Genomic DNA, 12,016 nt, shown 5'->3' with positions numbered 1-12,016 from the left:
GTCAGAGGCACAGAGATCAGGATACTGTTGCTGCTACTCCACATCAGGAAGGAGAAAGGAACTGGAGACACCGAGACAGTGCATATACAATCAGTGAGGCAGGTGTGGACTCTTCCACATGTGACTGAGGGAAACAGGTATGTGACTGCAGCATCGACCATACGTAGTGAGAGTATGTAGATTGCTGTTTCAATCTGTCGTTACAAATATGAAGAAGACCAATGTCCTGTCCTATTGGATTGTCCAAATGTCAATCACAGCATCCCATTTCGGTGAATTATGCACAAAATTGACATGTATCAAAGACACCCTGATGCCAGTGATTGAGTCAACTACAGTAAACTGTTCAGTTTATTTATTTTGTATATCAATTAAGAAGTAGCGGCATTTTCCCATTGACATCCTGTCATAAAGAGTCACTTCTAAAAACCAGCACAGCAATTACAATTTTTTTTGGAGAGTTAATTTTGGACACATGCATGATCCTGTCATTTCCATAGTGGTATAAAGACCAGTAAAAGTCAACCTTGTCCTGAATCTGATTTGTTATCACTACATTAGCGTTCACTTTAACAGCCAGTGTTGAAAACACATGTCCTGGTCTTGACTCCATTCTTGTACAGTAGGCGTCATTGAAGATGTTTCCACAACAAGGTTGTTTAAACTAAACAAATGAACATTCACCAACATAAAAAAACAGCATCATTGGGGTTTTCTGTGCAAAACTTTGTTCAACAGATTATGTTTCGCCTTTTCAGTCAACATTTCTTCCCTTACCATTACACGTGACTGATTTGGTAGGGATCAAGTGTATGACACATCTGGGGAGGCAGATTTTCCATTTCCATTTAAATCTCCACCAGTAACTGTTGAAGCCAAAGCAAATCTCCTTCCTTGTCTTGAAGCCGTTTGTTCGTTATGGCACAAAATAAATAATCACATCTCAATAAATTCAGTTTAAAGAGAACTTTTGGTTGCCTTCTTCTGTGGTGTGAATAACACATCCAAAACTGAGGTGTCCGACACACTCGCACTCAGTTCAAACTCCTGTGTGTGTTGCTCCAGCATCAGTTGTTGTGACAGCAGCTATAGAAATAAGAGTCTTTCTTCTGGCCCAGGTCCACACCAGTCTCTTCTGCACAAACACAGGACAAGGTTGATTATGTGACCTGTCATTCCATCTCTGAAATGACATTCTGAAAAACTCATCTTTTTTTCTACTCTCTCACCTAGTCTTAATGTGTTTTGCAAACCCGGTCAAATCAATTATTGTAGCAGCAAAAGCATTACCTCTTACCTGTCATATACTGAAAGGCTGCACTGCTGTAGTCATCAGCAACTTTCTGGAATAACTCATCTGACAAGTACAAGAACAGAAAGTTAAGTCAGACATCAAAACCTGTTATAAGAACTTTAAAAACAACTCAGAGACAGATGTACAGATGTGATGACAGAGAACTGCGTGAATGTAGTCAAGTCTGTAGATGAATTCAGATCTGACTCACCCACATTCTTTCCTGTTTTACTAGAGGTCTCAAAATGCTGAGCACCGATCTCTGTGTAAGAAAAAAAAAATCACAGTGTGTGAAGGCTGACCTATAAAAATCTGCAGTTAAAGACAGAGTCTAAAGTGATTGCTAACCAATAAATGCCTTTGAGCCTCTTTTACCTTCAGCAAAGTCCTGAGCATCATGGTAGTCGATTTGACGCAAACTTCGATCTCCTTCGATCAGATCACTCTTCGTGCCACACAGGTAAATCTTACAATGCTGGAGAAGGCAATGTGAAAACACAAAATTTACAATTACTATTTTAAATCAGAACATAAACAAGTTTTAAAAGGTACACTGCTTTGGATTCAACACCACCTAATGGTGAATCTAAATACACCCAGTCACCTACCATTTCCACAGCGTTTATGTTAAGAATCTAAAGCCATCTCTATCATCAATAAATTTACATTAAACCAAAAACTGTAATCAGAAAATATTAAAAAACCTTTCTCACCTCTTCACAGTTTTGCAGCTCTTTTACCCAGAACCGAGCTCTCTGGAAGCTGCTGCTGTCTGTCATATCTGAAAGTGAAGAGTTTGGATCAGTGTTCAATGGCAGCAGCAGCGTGACAAACTGTGGGTGTGGACCTCCAGTGTCACAGTCTCTTCTTAACATATGAGAATGATAACAACACAGCCAGATACAAAATCTGGAGGAGGTATGTAAGATTTAAATATGATTTTATACCAGTTAATACATGTGTAAATAGGAGTGGGGCTTAATGGGAGCTGGTGTGTATGGATAGAAGTTGCTAAGTTAGCAACATGAGTAATCCAGTGGGAAATTCCAGTATCTATTTTTATTACTGTAAACTTCCCCATATTGGAACAGAAGAGAAGTTTATGAAAAGATTCATTCAACATGTGAGCAGGTGTTTTTGTAATGCAGGCCAAACATTGACTTTGTTCACATTCATTCCATGCCACCTGTGATATAACTAAGGAAACAAATTTAAAAGGAGAAGTAAGGAACTGGTCCTGGTTTCAACATGGTCCACTCTGATTTCAGACTTTTCTTACAGAGTAATAACACAAAACCACAGCACTAAAGAATGAGGGGCTGTGACAATTTACCATAGCACACTACTGCAGCACGCGCTCCTCTGTAATAAATTCTGCTCATGGCTTCATATCTCTCTGATCCAGCTGTGTCCTGTGTCAGAAGAGGGAAAAGTCAAAAGAAAAGATCAGTGATGCGTGTTAAAATAGGGAAATAGTTAAGGCAGATGTTAAATATTCATCAACATGATCAGTCTGACAATAGTCAAATATTACTGATCATTTAGTAAAAACAGAAGTGAAATCAAGTTGTAACAATATATTCTGCCAGTTTATGAAAATAATTTAAGGTTAACTTTATTTTTATTTGTTTTTTGTACATGTCCACAAGGTGCTAAAAGAAATGATGAAAATCAGTTTTTATTAATAAAAATATTAATTCCACAAGAACCTGTTAAGACCTTATTAATGTTTTCTCTGAGTGAGGTTTGTTACAGGCAATACACTTTCACTCCTGAGTAGACCGGAAACTAACTCCATGTAGCCTCTAACTCACCCATATCCCCAGCGTAACCACTTTCTCTCCAACCTGAATCGGTTTGGCAACAAATGCTGCACCGATAGTCTGTAGGGAAGGAAAAACAGCAAAGAACAGCATTAGACATAGAATTACCAGAAACACAGCGTCTCCAGTCTTTTTCTGCATAATCACAGTCACACATTAAAACCACAATCACCCCAGGGCTCAGTGAACTGTGTATAGACAATATCTTTCATTGAGAGATTGGACTACAGTGAAATACTCACGTTCTGGTATGGGCCGACTAAAAAGCGGTGGTGAACATATCTCTCCACCAGGCTGGTCTTCCCCACACTCTCCTTTCCCAGCATCACCACTTTAGCATCCACACGCATCGCAGTCATATTAAACAGGTTTGGAAGCAGTAAAAATTTCACTTATTTACTTGGTACAGTCAGGCAGGTGGATGTTCTGGAAATGAACAGGACAGAGCACAACAGATGTGTTGCCATAAGAAATAAGTGAGTATGTGCCTTAAATTTAGACATGAAAAATGAAATTATAATTTAACTTGTTAATAGTCTCAACATTGAGTTAACTCTCTCTTAAATATCTTAATATTTAAGATAATATATCTTAAATAATATACAATTTACTTTTTGTAGATAGGTCTATCTCTAATGTATATTGTATTATTATTATGTATGATTTTTAAAATGAAATTATCCTTTGTGAGTCTGATGCCTCTAAATCAAGTTTTCTCTGTCTCTGCTCTGTTTGCAAGTAAAATGATGTCAGCTTCTCAAATAATGGTCATATGTGATTAAACGCTGCGTTTAATGGAATCTGTGTTGAAGCACAAGTGAAACACTAGTTTATTAAGAACTATTTTAAGAAGCTATTGTCGACATGGCCTAAAGAAGCCACAAGGCACAGCATGACTGAAATCTCGAAATGAGAGCTAACATTGCTAACCTCAGCATCATTTACTTGACATGTTCATCTCACCTTTTTGTTTTATTGTGTTCCTCAGGTCTCAGCAGTACACTCTTGTTGTGGATGATCAATCCGGATCGTTAACCGTGGCTACCACACCCGTTTTACAGCGCTCATGGTCATTTCTGCCAGGCTCCGCTCAGCCGGCTCTTGCCCGTGCACAGATACAGGCAGCTTCAGCCACACTGTTGTGCAACACGGCTGTCAAATTGTACACAAGTTGTTCAGCCGAGCAGTGTGTCATACAGAACCTGAGAACATGGTTTGTGGTTTTAGAATAATTTCATTATTTTAAAACACAAAGCCGCGAACGTACGGACACCTTCTGGAGGATGTTGGTAGCGCTATGAAAGGAAAGAAAAATACCCAACTGAGCTTTGTTTGTTTGGGTGGAACCAGGAGCGGGAGAGGCGGTTGCAGTGAAGCGGAAGTGTCCCAAATGCATGTCACAACCACCGGAAATTACATAAGATAGTTCTTTTTAATAAAAGCACAAGCGCGATTTACGACTTTGAGAGCAAAAACAATAAACTAAAACACCTAAAATAGTTGTTCTGAACATGTTTTAAAACTTTTCAAAATTTTAGAACAAGAAATTTTCAGAAAGGGCTTTTAATCAGTTTTAAAACAATTCTTGAAAATATTTCTAGTAAGATCACATTAGTGTGATTGTTGGTCACTTAGAATCACAATTACCTATTCGTTGACAAAGCATACATTTAAAAACGTAATAGATACATTTTAAAAGGACAAACTTAGTAAAGGTTACATCAAGGTGTCCAGTTGAAAATGATCAAGTAAACAGAAAAAGTAGACAATGTTACGAGGTAAAGAAAACAATTCCATATGAATAATAAATATAATTTCCTGGGTTTATCAAACCAAATAGTTTATCTATTTTTTTTCGGTTTATTAATGTTATTATTTATAATATAAAAAGTGATTCATAACTCATTTTAAACAGAGGCTAAGTACTATAGAAATATACATAATCCCTAATTAAGTAAATAGCTGTCTTCTTTGTGATTGTTGCACGGTTGTTTACCTTAGTATACCACAGACAAGTTATACTCAATAGACATCACCTTTGCACTCTGCATCTTAACCTTTTCTGATTTTCAGCCATCAGAACTTGCAATCTTCTAAAACATTTTTTTTTAAAAGCTCAAATCAAAAGCTGCACGTGAGATTTCTCAAACATTTTGAGACTGACGACATATGTGCACTGCATCTAAATTTAGTGGTTTAGTAGGTATTTTAGAGTTGATCTTATTACTGTTGTAACGACTGCTATTTTATTAGATGCAACAGTTTGCACAGTCTGATTGGTTTCAACAGTTTGGAGTCACCGTTGGCCCTGAGGCACAGCGGCGATTGGCTCCAGTAAATGCCTGATCTATGAGTCTCCACCCCGGTGCTTCCACTTAGCACGGACCCACAGAAGAGCCAACATGGCCGAGGAAAGCGAAGTAACTTCTGCTGGTATTTTTCAGGAGATCTTTACTTCTCCTCTCAATCTGACTCTACTCAGCCTCTGTTTGTACCTAATCTACAAAATCTTCCGCGGGGACAAACAACCGGAGCTGGACGAAGCGGACAAGCCGCTCCCTCGAATGAAAAAGAGAGACTTCACCAAGGCAGAACTAAAGCCTTACGATGGACTGGAGAATCCCAGGATACTCATGGCAGTGAACGGTAAAGTGTTCGACGTGACGCGGGGGAAGAAGTTTTATGGACCAGGTAACGTTTGCAACCCTTCCGACTGACAATTTTCTCCACGCAACATTAGCATTTAATGTTTTTCTTTGTATATCAAGTGTTATTGCTTATACAATATTGTGTGTCTTAGTATTTCGACATTATAGTGCTTGTGGCAATTTCATGCAGCTCCAAAAACGAACGTCGCCACGCCTCCCACTCCTCGGTATCTGAGATCTCATTTCACAACAGATCGACTGCTGTAGCCTTGAGAACAGAGATCTTCTATAGAACCAGATGAGCTACTCAGTAGCACAGAAAAGAGGGACATGGACATAACATTACATGAAATCCGAGCCTAAAAATTAGAAAAACGAATATCAAATTGCCATGTAAATCTTTAAAAAATTGACTACAATTTTTGAAATTGCGTGGATTTATTCATCGCCCCTAAAGACATGTTGTGGCATGACTATTTTAACACACTAATTGCATTAACAATGCTACATTTATACAGACAACTTGCAAGAAGCAATGAAAGTTTTAATGTTTTCCACCTCTCTTGTTAAAAAATAAAAACATACAAAACAACATTTAAAAAAGGAAATTAAGTGAAACTGTCAAAATTCTCATTTGCCTGTAGGTAATTTTTACGGGTCTTAATCCCGTTGCAGGACGTATTAGTCTTCAAAAGTAGCTACATCGGCAACGTTTTTCAATAAATAATAAAATGATCTAGTGATTAGCTCAAAGAAAAATTGTCAAGAAGCACACAATTTTAATGAGGCGATGTCATTAGTTGCAGTCATTTCTTGAATACGGCACAGAGTCAGACCTCTGTATTGTATTCTCATTTATGATCATAACCTCTGATGAGCGTAACCTCCGACCAACAAGGACTCTGCGTGACATGTTAACTTTTCACAAACTTAGGACCGTTCCGATGCAGGTTGTTTATACAACCAAACAAGGGCAGGTGTGTGGTTTTGTAACACAATACTGTGTCAACAGTGCAATTACGTTACCATTAACCATTGTTAATGGTAACATTAACTGGTATAAAACTGGTATAAAATCATATTTAAATTATACATACCTCCTCCAGATTTTGTATCTGGTTGTGTTGTTAACATAGTTATGTTCGTTACAATGGTTAATGTTAACATCTAACAATTTGAAACTAAGTCACACGATTTGTCTTTATTTTTTGTATTTTGTTTTACCTACATTTTAATTTGTCTCAACTTTCCATGAGGGGAAGGAAGATGAGAGTTTTTAAAAGATACAGTTTGTTGTATTAGTCTTCTGAATATTAAAACCAACAGAGCTCTTTTCGTTGTTTCTCTTCCAGTTTAATATCTCACAAAAATGCCTTGTGTTTGATTCATCTTATCCATGGACTATCTCTCTGTCTCTCTGTGGTAGAGGGACCATATGGAGTGTTTGCTGGCAGAGATGCATCCAGAGGTCTGGCCACCTTTTGTCTGGAGAAAGAAGCCTTGAAGGAGGAGCACGACGACCTTTCTGATCTGAATTCCATGCAGCAGGAGAGTCTGGCTGAGTGGGAGGCTCAGTTCAACTGTGAGTAACAGAGCCATCACTTTTATCCCATCTACTTCTGTTTGATTCCATATCAAGCCTCATTAATGTACATTAATAGGCCTAAATCCTTGTATTGGACCTATTTATTATGTATTTCTCCGCATGCGTACTTCAGATGTATGAAGTAATTACTCTGTCTACCAGCAGAGGGCACTCATACCACAACTTAATGCTAGGTCCCATTTCTTTCCTATCACTTTAGTCAGTAGTGTTTGTTTGCTAATAGCAGGCACTTTTTCCTGTCTTAATATTAATAACAGGTGAAATACCTGAGAGTTTTTAATATTACAATATTGGAATTGTTTGAAGAGGGTATTCAGGTTTTACATGGTTCCAGTTTTGTTGTTGTAATCACTGTAACATTGCTTTTTCTGTTCTTCTCGTACATTTACTAATATCTGTGTCTGTTTCAGTCAAGTACGATTATGTTGGCAAGCTTCTGAAACCAGGAGAGGAACCCACTGAGTACACAGACGATGAGGAAGCAAAGGACAAAAAGGATGACTAGAGATTACCTACAGGACCAGGAGGGAGAACATGAGAGATGCTTTACAGTTTATATGTAATTTGATGCAGATACCTGCTGTTAGGATCAATGAGAAGAACTGTTATTATCCAAGTTGTATTCCTGTACTTTTCTAACACCAAAAACTTTTGTTTTGTGGCCCTTATATTCTTTTTATCTTTATTGAGTATTTGTGTTTCACATATATATCCACATGCAGGTGTATAGAATGTACAGCATACTCCAATCATTGTCTCCACAGCTGTGGTGTAGGCTTTCTTACAGTTGCTGCTGATATTATATTCTTTGATATTTTTTTTTTGCCTATTTAATGCCTATATTGGTCATGTGTATATAGGATTAAATGGTCAATTATGCACCATTCTCTGGTCAATAATAATAATAATAATCATTCCAATGTGTTAATTTACTCATTCGAACAGCCATGCGCACTTATATGTTGTCTGATCATTTTCTGACAGTTTAAATAGACATCTTATTATTCACTGGTTTGGAGTTCTCAATTGCAGTATATGCAACTTGCCATCTTTTAACATAACTGTGTCAAACTGTAAATAATGTGCAATGATTTAGACACAATAAAAAAAAAAAAACAGGAATAAACACAAATCCAGCACTGCCTGGTTTTAAATACCAGTTGTATTTGGGTAGGTATTTTAGAGTAAATGCCGCAGTAAGCACTTATTCCTCACAACATCATTCCAGACTATGAAGATATTCTATATTATTAGCCTTTCTTGCAAACTGGTTCTGTTTAAACGGGTTCAGTGAGGGCAAGCTCTCTGTGTGCACACAACAATCTGAATATCATTGTGATGTTATACAGTTAAACTGACATTTTATTCAATAAAGGGGAAAACTAAATATTTATTCTGTTTAAATTGTACTATTGTAGTCTCACAGTTGTTTCAAAACCTCAAATCTTTCAAAACCAATTTCTAAATTAAGGGCAAAATAAATAGTTAACACAAAATTCACAGTCACAAATATACAGTATCTAATTCAGAAATGTTAAACTACATACATAGAATAATTTACTTAATAATGATTATTATTATTTAGTCGTGTATTATTTTGATCACAGTACATTACATCATCAAAAATCACTTATAAAACCAATTATAATCATTCAGTTTCTTAAATTAGTTTTCTGTTACTTTTCATCAAGATTTTTTTCTTTTAAGATGACAAATAATATAAGACTAGTATTTTTTTGTTGTAAGTTAGAAAGTAATGAAAAACCAGAAGCATACTAACAATAAATATGTATTTTTGCATTTTACTTAGGTGAATAAACAAAATATTAATTTGTGTAAAAATATGTTGACCTTGTTTAAACATAAATTGTTACGTGCGCTATATCTATATCCTAAAATTTTGAGTTTTCATTGCAAAAAAAAAACTAATACCTATAACTAGAGATGCACCGAAAATCCAATCAAGAGTATTACAATGTCAGACACTTGATTGGATTCACCGCATTACACGGTAGTATATTACCTCGTACCATGAAGTAAAAAGTCAACGAAAATAATGTGTCAGAAGTGGGATTCGAACCCACGCCTCCATTCGGAGACCAGAATACCCGTTTAAGCGGAAGGAGCTTATCCTTGAGTCTGGCGCCTTAGACCACTCGGCCATCCTGACACGCTGACTATCACGACTTTATACATGTATTTATACAATAACATGTTTGTCAAACTATCAGTGAATGTGATAGTTTTGTGAAACATGCATTTGTGAGTAAATGGACAAATTATTGTTGGTTCCTTTTATTCCTCCAAACGCTAGTTGTGTACTTTGTTACCCTTTAAAACAACGTCACTGCAGATAGTTTCTACGCATGCTCTTAATCGAGATTTCAACTTCCGCTCTGTGTACGTGCGGCGGCCATAACATTTCCGTCTTTCAAGGGTAACCGAAGGTACCAGTCGGCTCACCATGTACCGCTTTACGAAAGCTGCAGTCAACGTAACAAGTAAGTAGTCTAAAATAATATATGAATGTAGCTTCGTTTATTGAGAATAAGGATTTATATGTTTACTTCACTTATTTTTGCGGCTCGTCTGCACGGTGACCGCAGCGTGCTAACAGTTCGTAAAGCTATGCTAGCTTTAGCGCCTAGCAATGCATTTTAGTGTGTTGAATTACTCTTTTTTTAATAATGTTTTATTTAGCGTCGTTAGCTTATAGACTCTTAATCATCTGAGGTTCAATTAATCGTTTGATGTTCTAGTGAGGCTTCCTTCGCGTGACGCCATAGACGGAAAAATAATCATATTGGAAACGCAATTGATTGTTGGGCTGTTTTGACCAGACCTTGGTGTTATTCTCGGTATATTGACATTACTGAAAAATTTGGGCGAGCCCTTTTAAAATGTAAAAGTGGAGCAGTGAGAGGACAAACAAGGGCGAGCCCTTTTATAACATTTTCATAGTTCTGGCAACAGACTAGAAATTGCCTTTTGATTTTTTTTAAATGTAACGCAAACGGTGCTTCTTTGTCCAATTTCAAGTTTAGTTTCGTCACATCTTACACATCACTCATATCATCATTAATTTATATCCCAGTGATATGTATTTGCTGTCTGTATTGTCTATTTACTGATTCATTCTAAACCAGGGTTAAATCAGGTAACAGTATGCCTTAAATACAGTGCTCTTGAATCGTCAATACGCAACAGCACCAGACGCTAATGCTGTGCTGTTAGGTGTAACCATTTAGACTAAATAAAAGTAGCATTGCCTTTGACTTATGGATCTCTTAATATATGCTACATAGTAATAATTAAGGTGGTAAGCTGAAGCCATAGTTGGGTGCCCAGCAGTCATCAGATGAGGGCTGGGTACACCCTGGATGGTTGGCCAGGCCATCACAGGTCAGCACAGAAAGACAAATATCCACAACAGATAATTTTATTTCTTTGTGTAATTTTGATGCATACGCTGTATTTCCTATCAACCAGGCCAGGCAGTGCGCCAGGTGAGGCATGCATCCTCCGTCCGCCAGGACTTCCACTCCAAATATGGAAACATGCTGCTGGCTGGTGGAGCTCTTTTCTGTACATCTGTGTGGTCATATGTAAGTAATGCTGTAACATCAATTAGGTAATCTCTTAATGTTAAGAATGCAACATACAGTGATGCTGAATTTCTAGTAGCATATGGTAATACATTTGGGTTTGGCAGTTACATTGGGTTCCATATATGCACCTTTGTTGTACTTAATATTATATATCTTTAAATATTTCACTGAAATCTTCCTCCCTAGATAGTAACATTATTTTATTTTTAGTGAACTTTAAGCATATTTGAAAAAGAAAAAGTAATTTGTTTCCTGTTTAATTTGTGTGTTTTTTGTTTTTGTAAAGGTGCTGACACAGACAGGCCTTACCTGGAATCTTTCACCTGTTGGGAAGGTCATGCCAAAAGAGTGGAGAGAGTGACAATTGAAAAGTCATCATGACAAACAAGTCTCGCTCCATAAAACTTCTGGTTGTACAGATTAGCAACTGCCCTCTCTGACTGTGTTAATTCCAACATGTTATTTTTGTCCAAATAAATTAAACAATTTACAATGTCCTTTTTGGATGTTTTTACATACACTCATCTGACTGATTTAGTATACTATTAAATTAAATCATCTAATTTCCTTTAATAAATTGTCCTTCCATATCTGCAGATTCTGTGACAATGTGGTAAATGGATGAATGGAAAACTATGATACATAGAAGGTATTTTACTGGTAAATGTTGTGGCTACTTTAAAAAAGTGAAAGGAGGCAGAGAGCAGTTAATTAAAATGTATACGATTTCCAGTGTTTCCAATGTTTTTCAGGATATTTGCATAAAGTCTGATAAAGCTAAAATGATTTTGTAATGCATATAAATATTTTAATAGATCATATAGCATTGTGAAAAGGCTACACATTTATAGAATGTGTATCTTTCAAAATAATAATCATTGAAATGTGAAAATCGTTGGTCATACCATTTTGAATTCACAATGAAAAACCAAGCAATATGCTCACATTGAACTTATCTTATATTCTTTTAAAAGATAAAGTTAGCTGAAAACAATTGTATTGTGAAAAGTCATGGCATTTCATACGCCACTGTAACT

General features: G+C 36.6%; 3 protein-coding genes and 1 non-coding gene across 4 annotated transcripts; 2 read left to right on the top strand and 2 right to left on the bottom strand.

The window, feature by feature from the left end:
* Window positions 1-333: 333 nt before the first annotated feature.
* On the bottom strand, window positions 334-4,496 carry LOC103394930 (ras-related protein Rab-24). The gene is made up of 9 exons (XM_008332410.3): window positions 4,081-4,496; window positions 3,360-3,543; window positions 3,109-3,177; window positions 2,628-2,706; window positions 2,008-2,075; window positions 1,670-1,769; window positions 1,506-1,556; window positions 1,298-1,357; window positions 334-1,135 (listed from the first exon to the last, which is right to left on the bottom strand). The coding sequence occupies exons 2-9, from the start codon at window positions 3,474-3,476 to the stop codon at window positions 1,068-1,070; spliced, it is 612 nt and encodes a 203-aa protein (XP_008330632.1). The 5' UTR covers window positions 3,477-3,543; window positions 4,081-4,496; the 3' UTR covers window positions 334-1,067.
* Window positions 4,497-5,188: 692 nt separating this feature from the next.
* Window positions 5,189-8,762, top strand: pgrmc1 (progesterone receptor membrane component 1). The gene is made up of 3 exons (XM_008332408.2): window positions 5,189-5,808; window positions 7,192-7,347; window positions 7,782-8,762. Exons 1-3 carry the CDS (start codon window positions 5,520-5,522, stop codon window positions 7,874-7,876), a joined length of 540 nt encoding a protein of 179 aa, XP_008330630.1. The 5' UTR covers window positions 5,189-5,519; the 3' UTR covers window positions 7,877-8,762.
* A 668-nt stretch (window positions 8,763-9,430) lies between these two features.
* Window positions 9,431-9,541, bottom strand: trnal-caa (transfer RNA leucine (anticodon CAA)). Its single transcript has 2 exons — window positions 9,504-9,541; window positions 9,431-9,476 (listed from the first exon to the last, which is right to left on the bottom strand). It is a non-coding gene; the product is annotated as a tRNA-Leu (tRNA).
* Window positions 9,542-9,723: 182 nt separating this feature from the next.
* cox7b (cytochrome c oxidase subunit 7B) lies at window positions 9,724-11,476 on the top strand. Its single transcript, XM_008332407.3, has 3 exons — window positions 9,724-9,872; window positions 10,861-10,976; window positions 11,266-11,476. The coding sequence occupies exons 1-3, from the start codon at window positions 9,836-9,838 to the stop codon at window positions 11,338-11,340; spliced, it is 228 nt and encodes a 75-aa protein (XP_008330629.1). The 5' UTR covers window positions 9,724-9,835; the 3' UTR covers window positions 11,341-11,476.
* The last annotated feature ends 540 nt before the right edge of the window (window positions 11,477-12,016 follow it).

The sequence above is a fragment of the Cynoglossus semilaevis genome, chromosome 19, assembly GCF_000523025.1.
Source record: "Cynoglossus semilaevis isolate Cse_v1.0 chromosome 19, Cse_v1.0, whole genome shotgun sequence".
NCBI classification, from domain to species: domain Eukaryota; kingdom Metazoa; phylum Chordata; class Actinopteri; order Pleuronectiformes; family Cynoglossidae; genus Cynoglossus; species Cynoglossus semilaevis.
This window is presented reverse-complemented; position numbering and strand designations above follow the sequence as displayed.

Excerpts from the sequence above, each read along its gene's own strand:
- LOC103394930 (XM_008332410.3), bottom strand. The coding sequence starts at position 3,476 with ATGACTGCGATGCGTGTGGATGCTAAAGTGGTGATGCTGGGAAAGGAG. Across the intron at positions 2,707-3,108 it reads TGGTTACGCTGGGGATATGG|GACACAGCTGGATCAGAGAG; the intron begins GTGAGTTAGAGG and ends CTTCTGACACAG. Across the intron at positions 1,770-2,007 it reads AGCTGCAAAACTGTGAAGAG|CATTGTAAGATTTACCTGTG; the intron begins GTGAGAAAGGTT and ends TGCCTTCTCCAG.
- cox7b (XM_008332407.3), top strand. The coding sequence starts at position 9,836 with ATGTACCGCTTTACGAAAGCTGCAGTCAACGTAACAA. Across the intron at positions 9,873-10,860 it reads AGCTGCAGTCAACGTAACAA|GCCAGGCAGTGCGCCAGGTG; the intron begins GTAAGTAGTCTA and ends CCTATCAACCAG. Across the intron at positions 10,977-11,265 it reads GTACATCTGTGTGGTCATAT|GTGCTGACACAGACAGGCCT; the intron begins GTAAGTAATGCT and ends GTTTTTGTAAAG.
- pgrmc1 (XM_008332408.2), top strand. The coding sequence starts at position 5,520 with ATGGCCGAGGAAAGCGAAGTAACTTCTGCTGGTATTTTTCAGGAGATC. Across the intron at positions 5,809-7,191 it reads GAAGAAGTTTTATGGACCAG|AGGGACCATATGGAGTGTTT; the intron begins GTAACGTTTGCA and ends TCTCTGTGGTAG. Across the intron at positions 7,348-7,781 it reads GTGGGAGGCTCAGTTCAACT|TCAAGTACGATTATGTTGGC; the intron begins GTGAGTAACAGA and ends TGTCTGTTTCAG.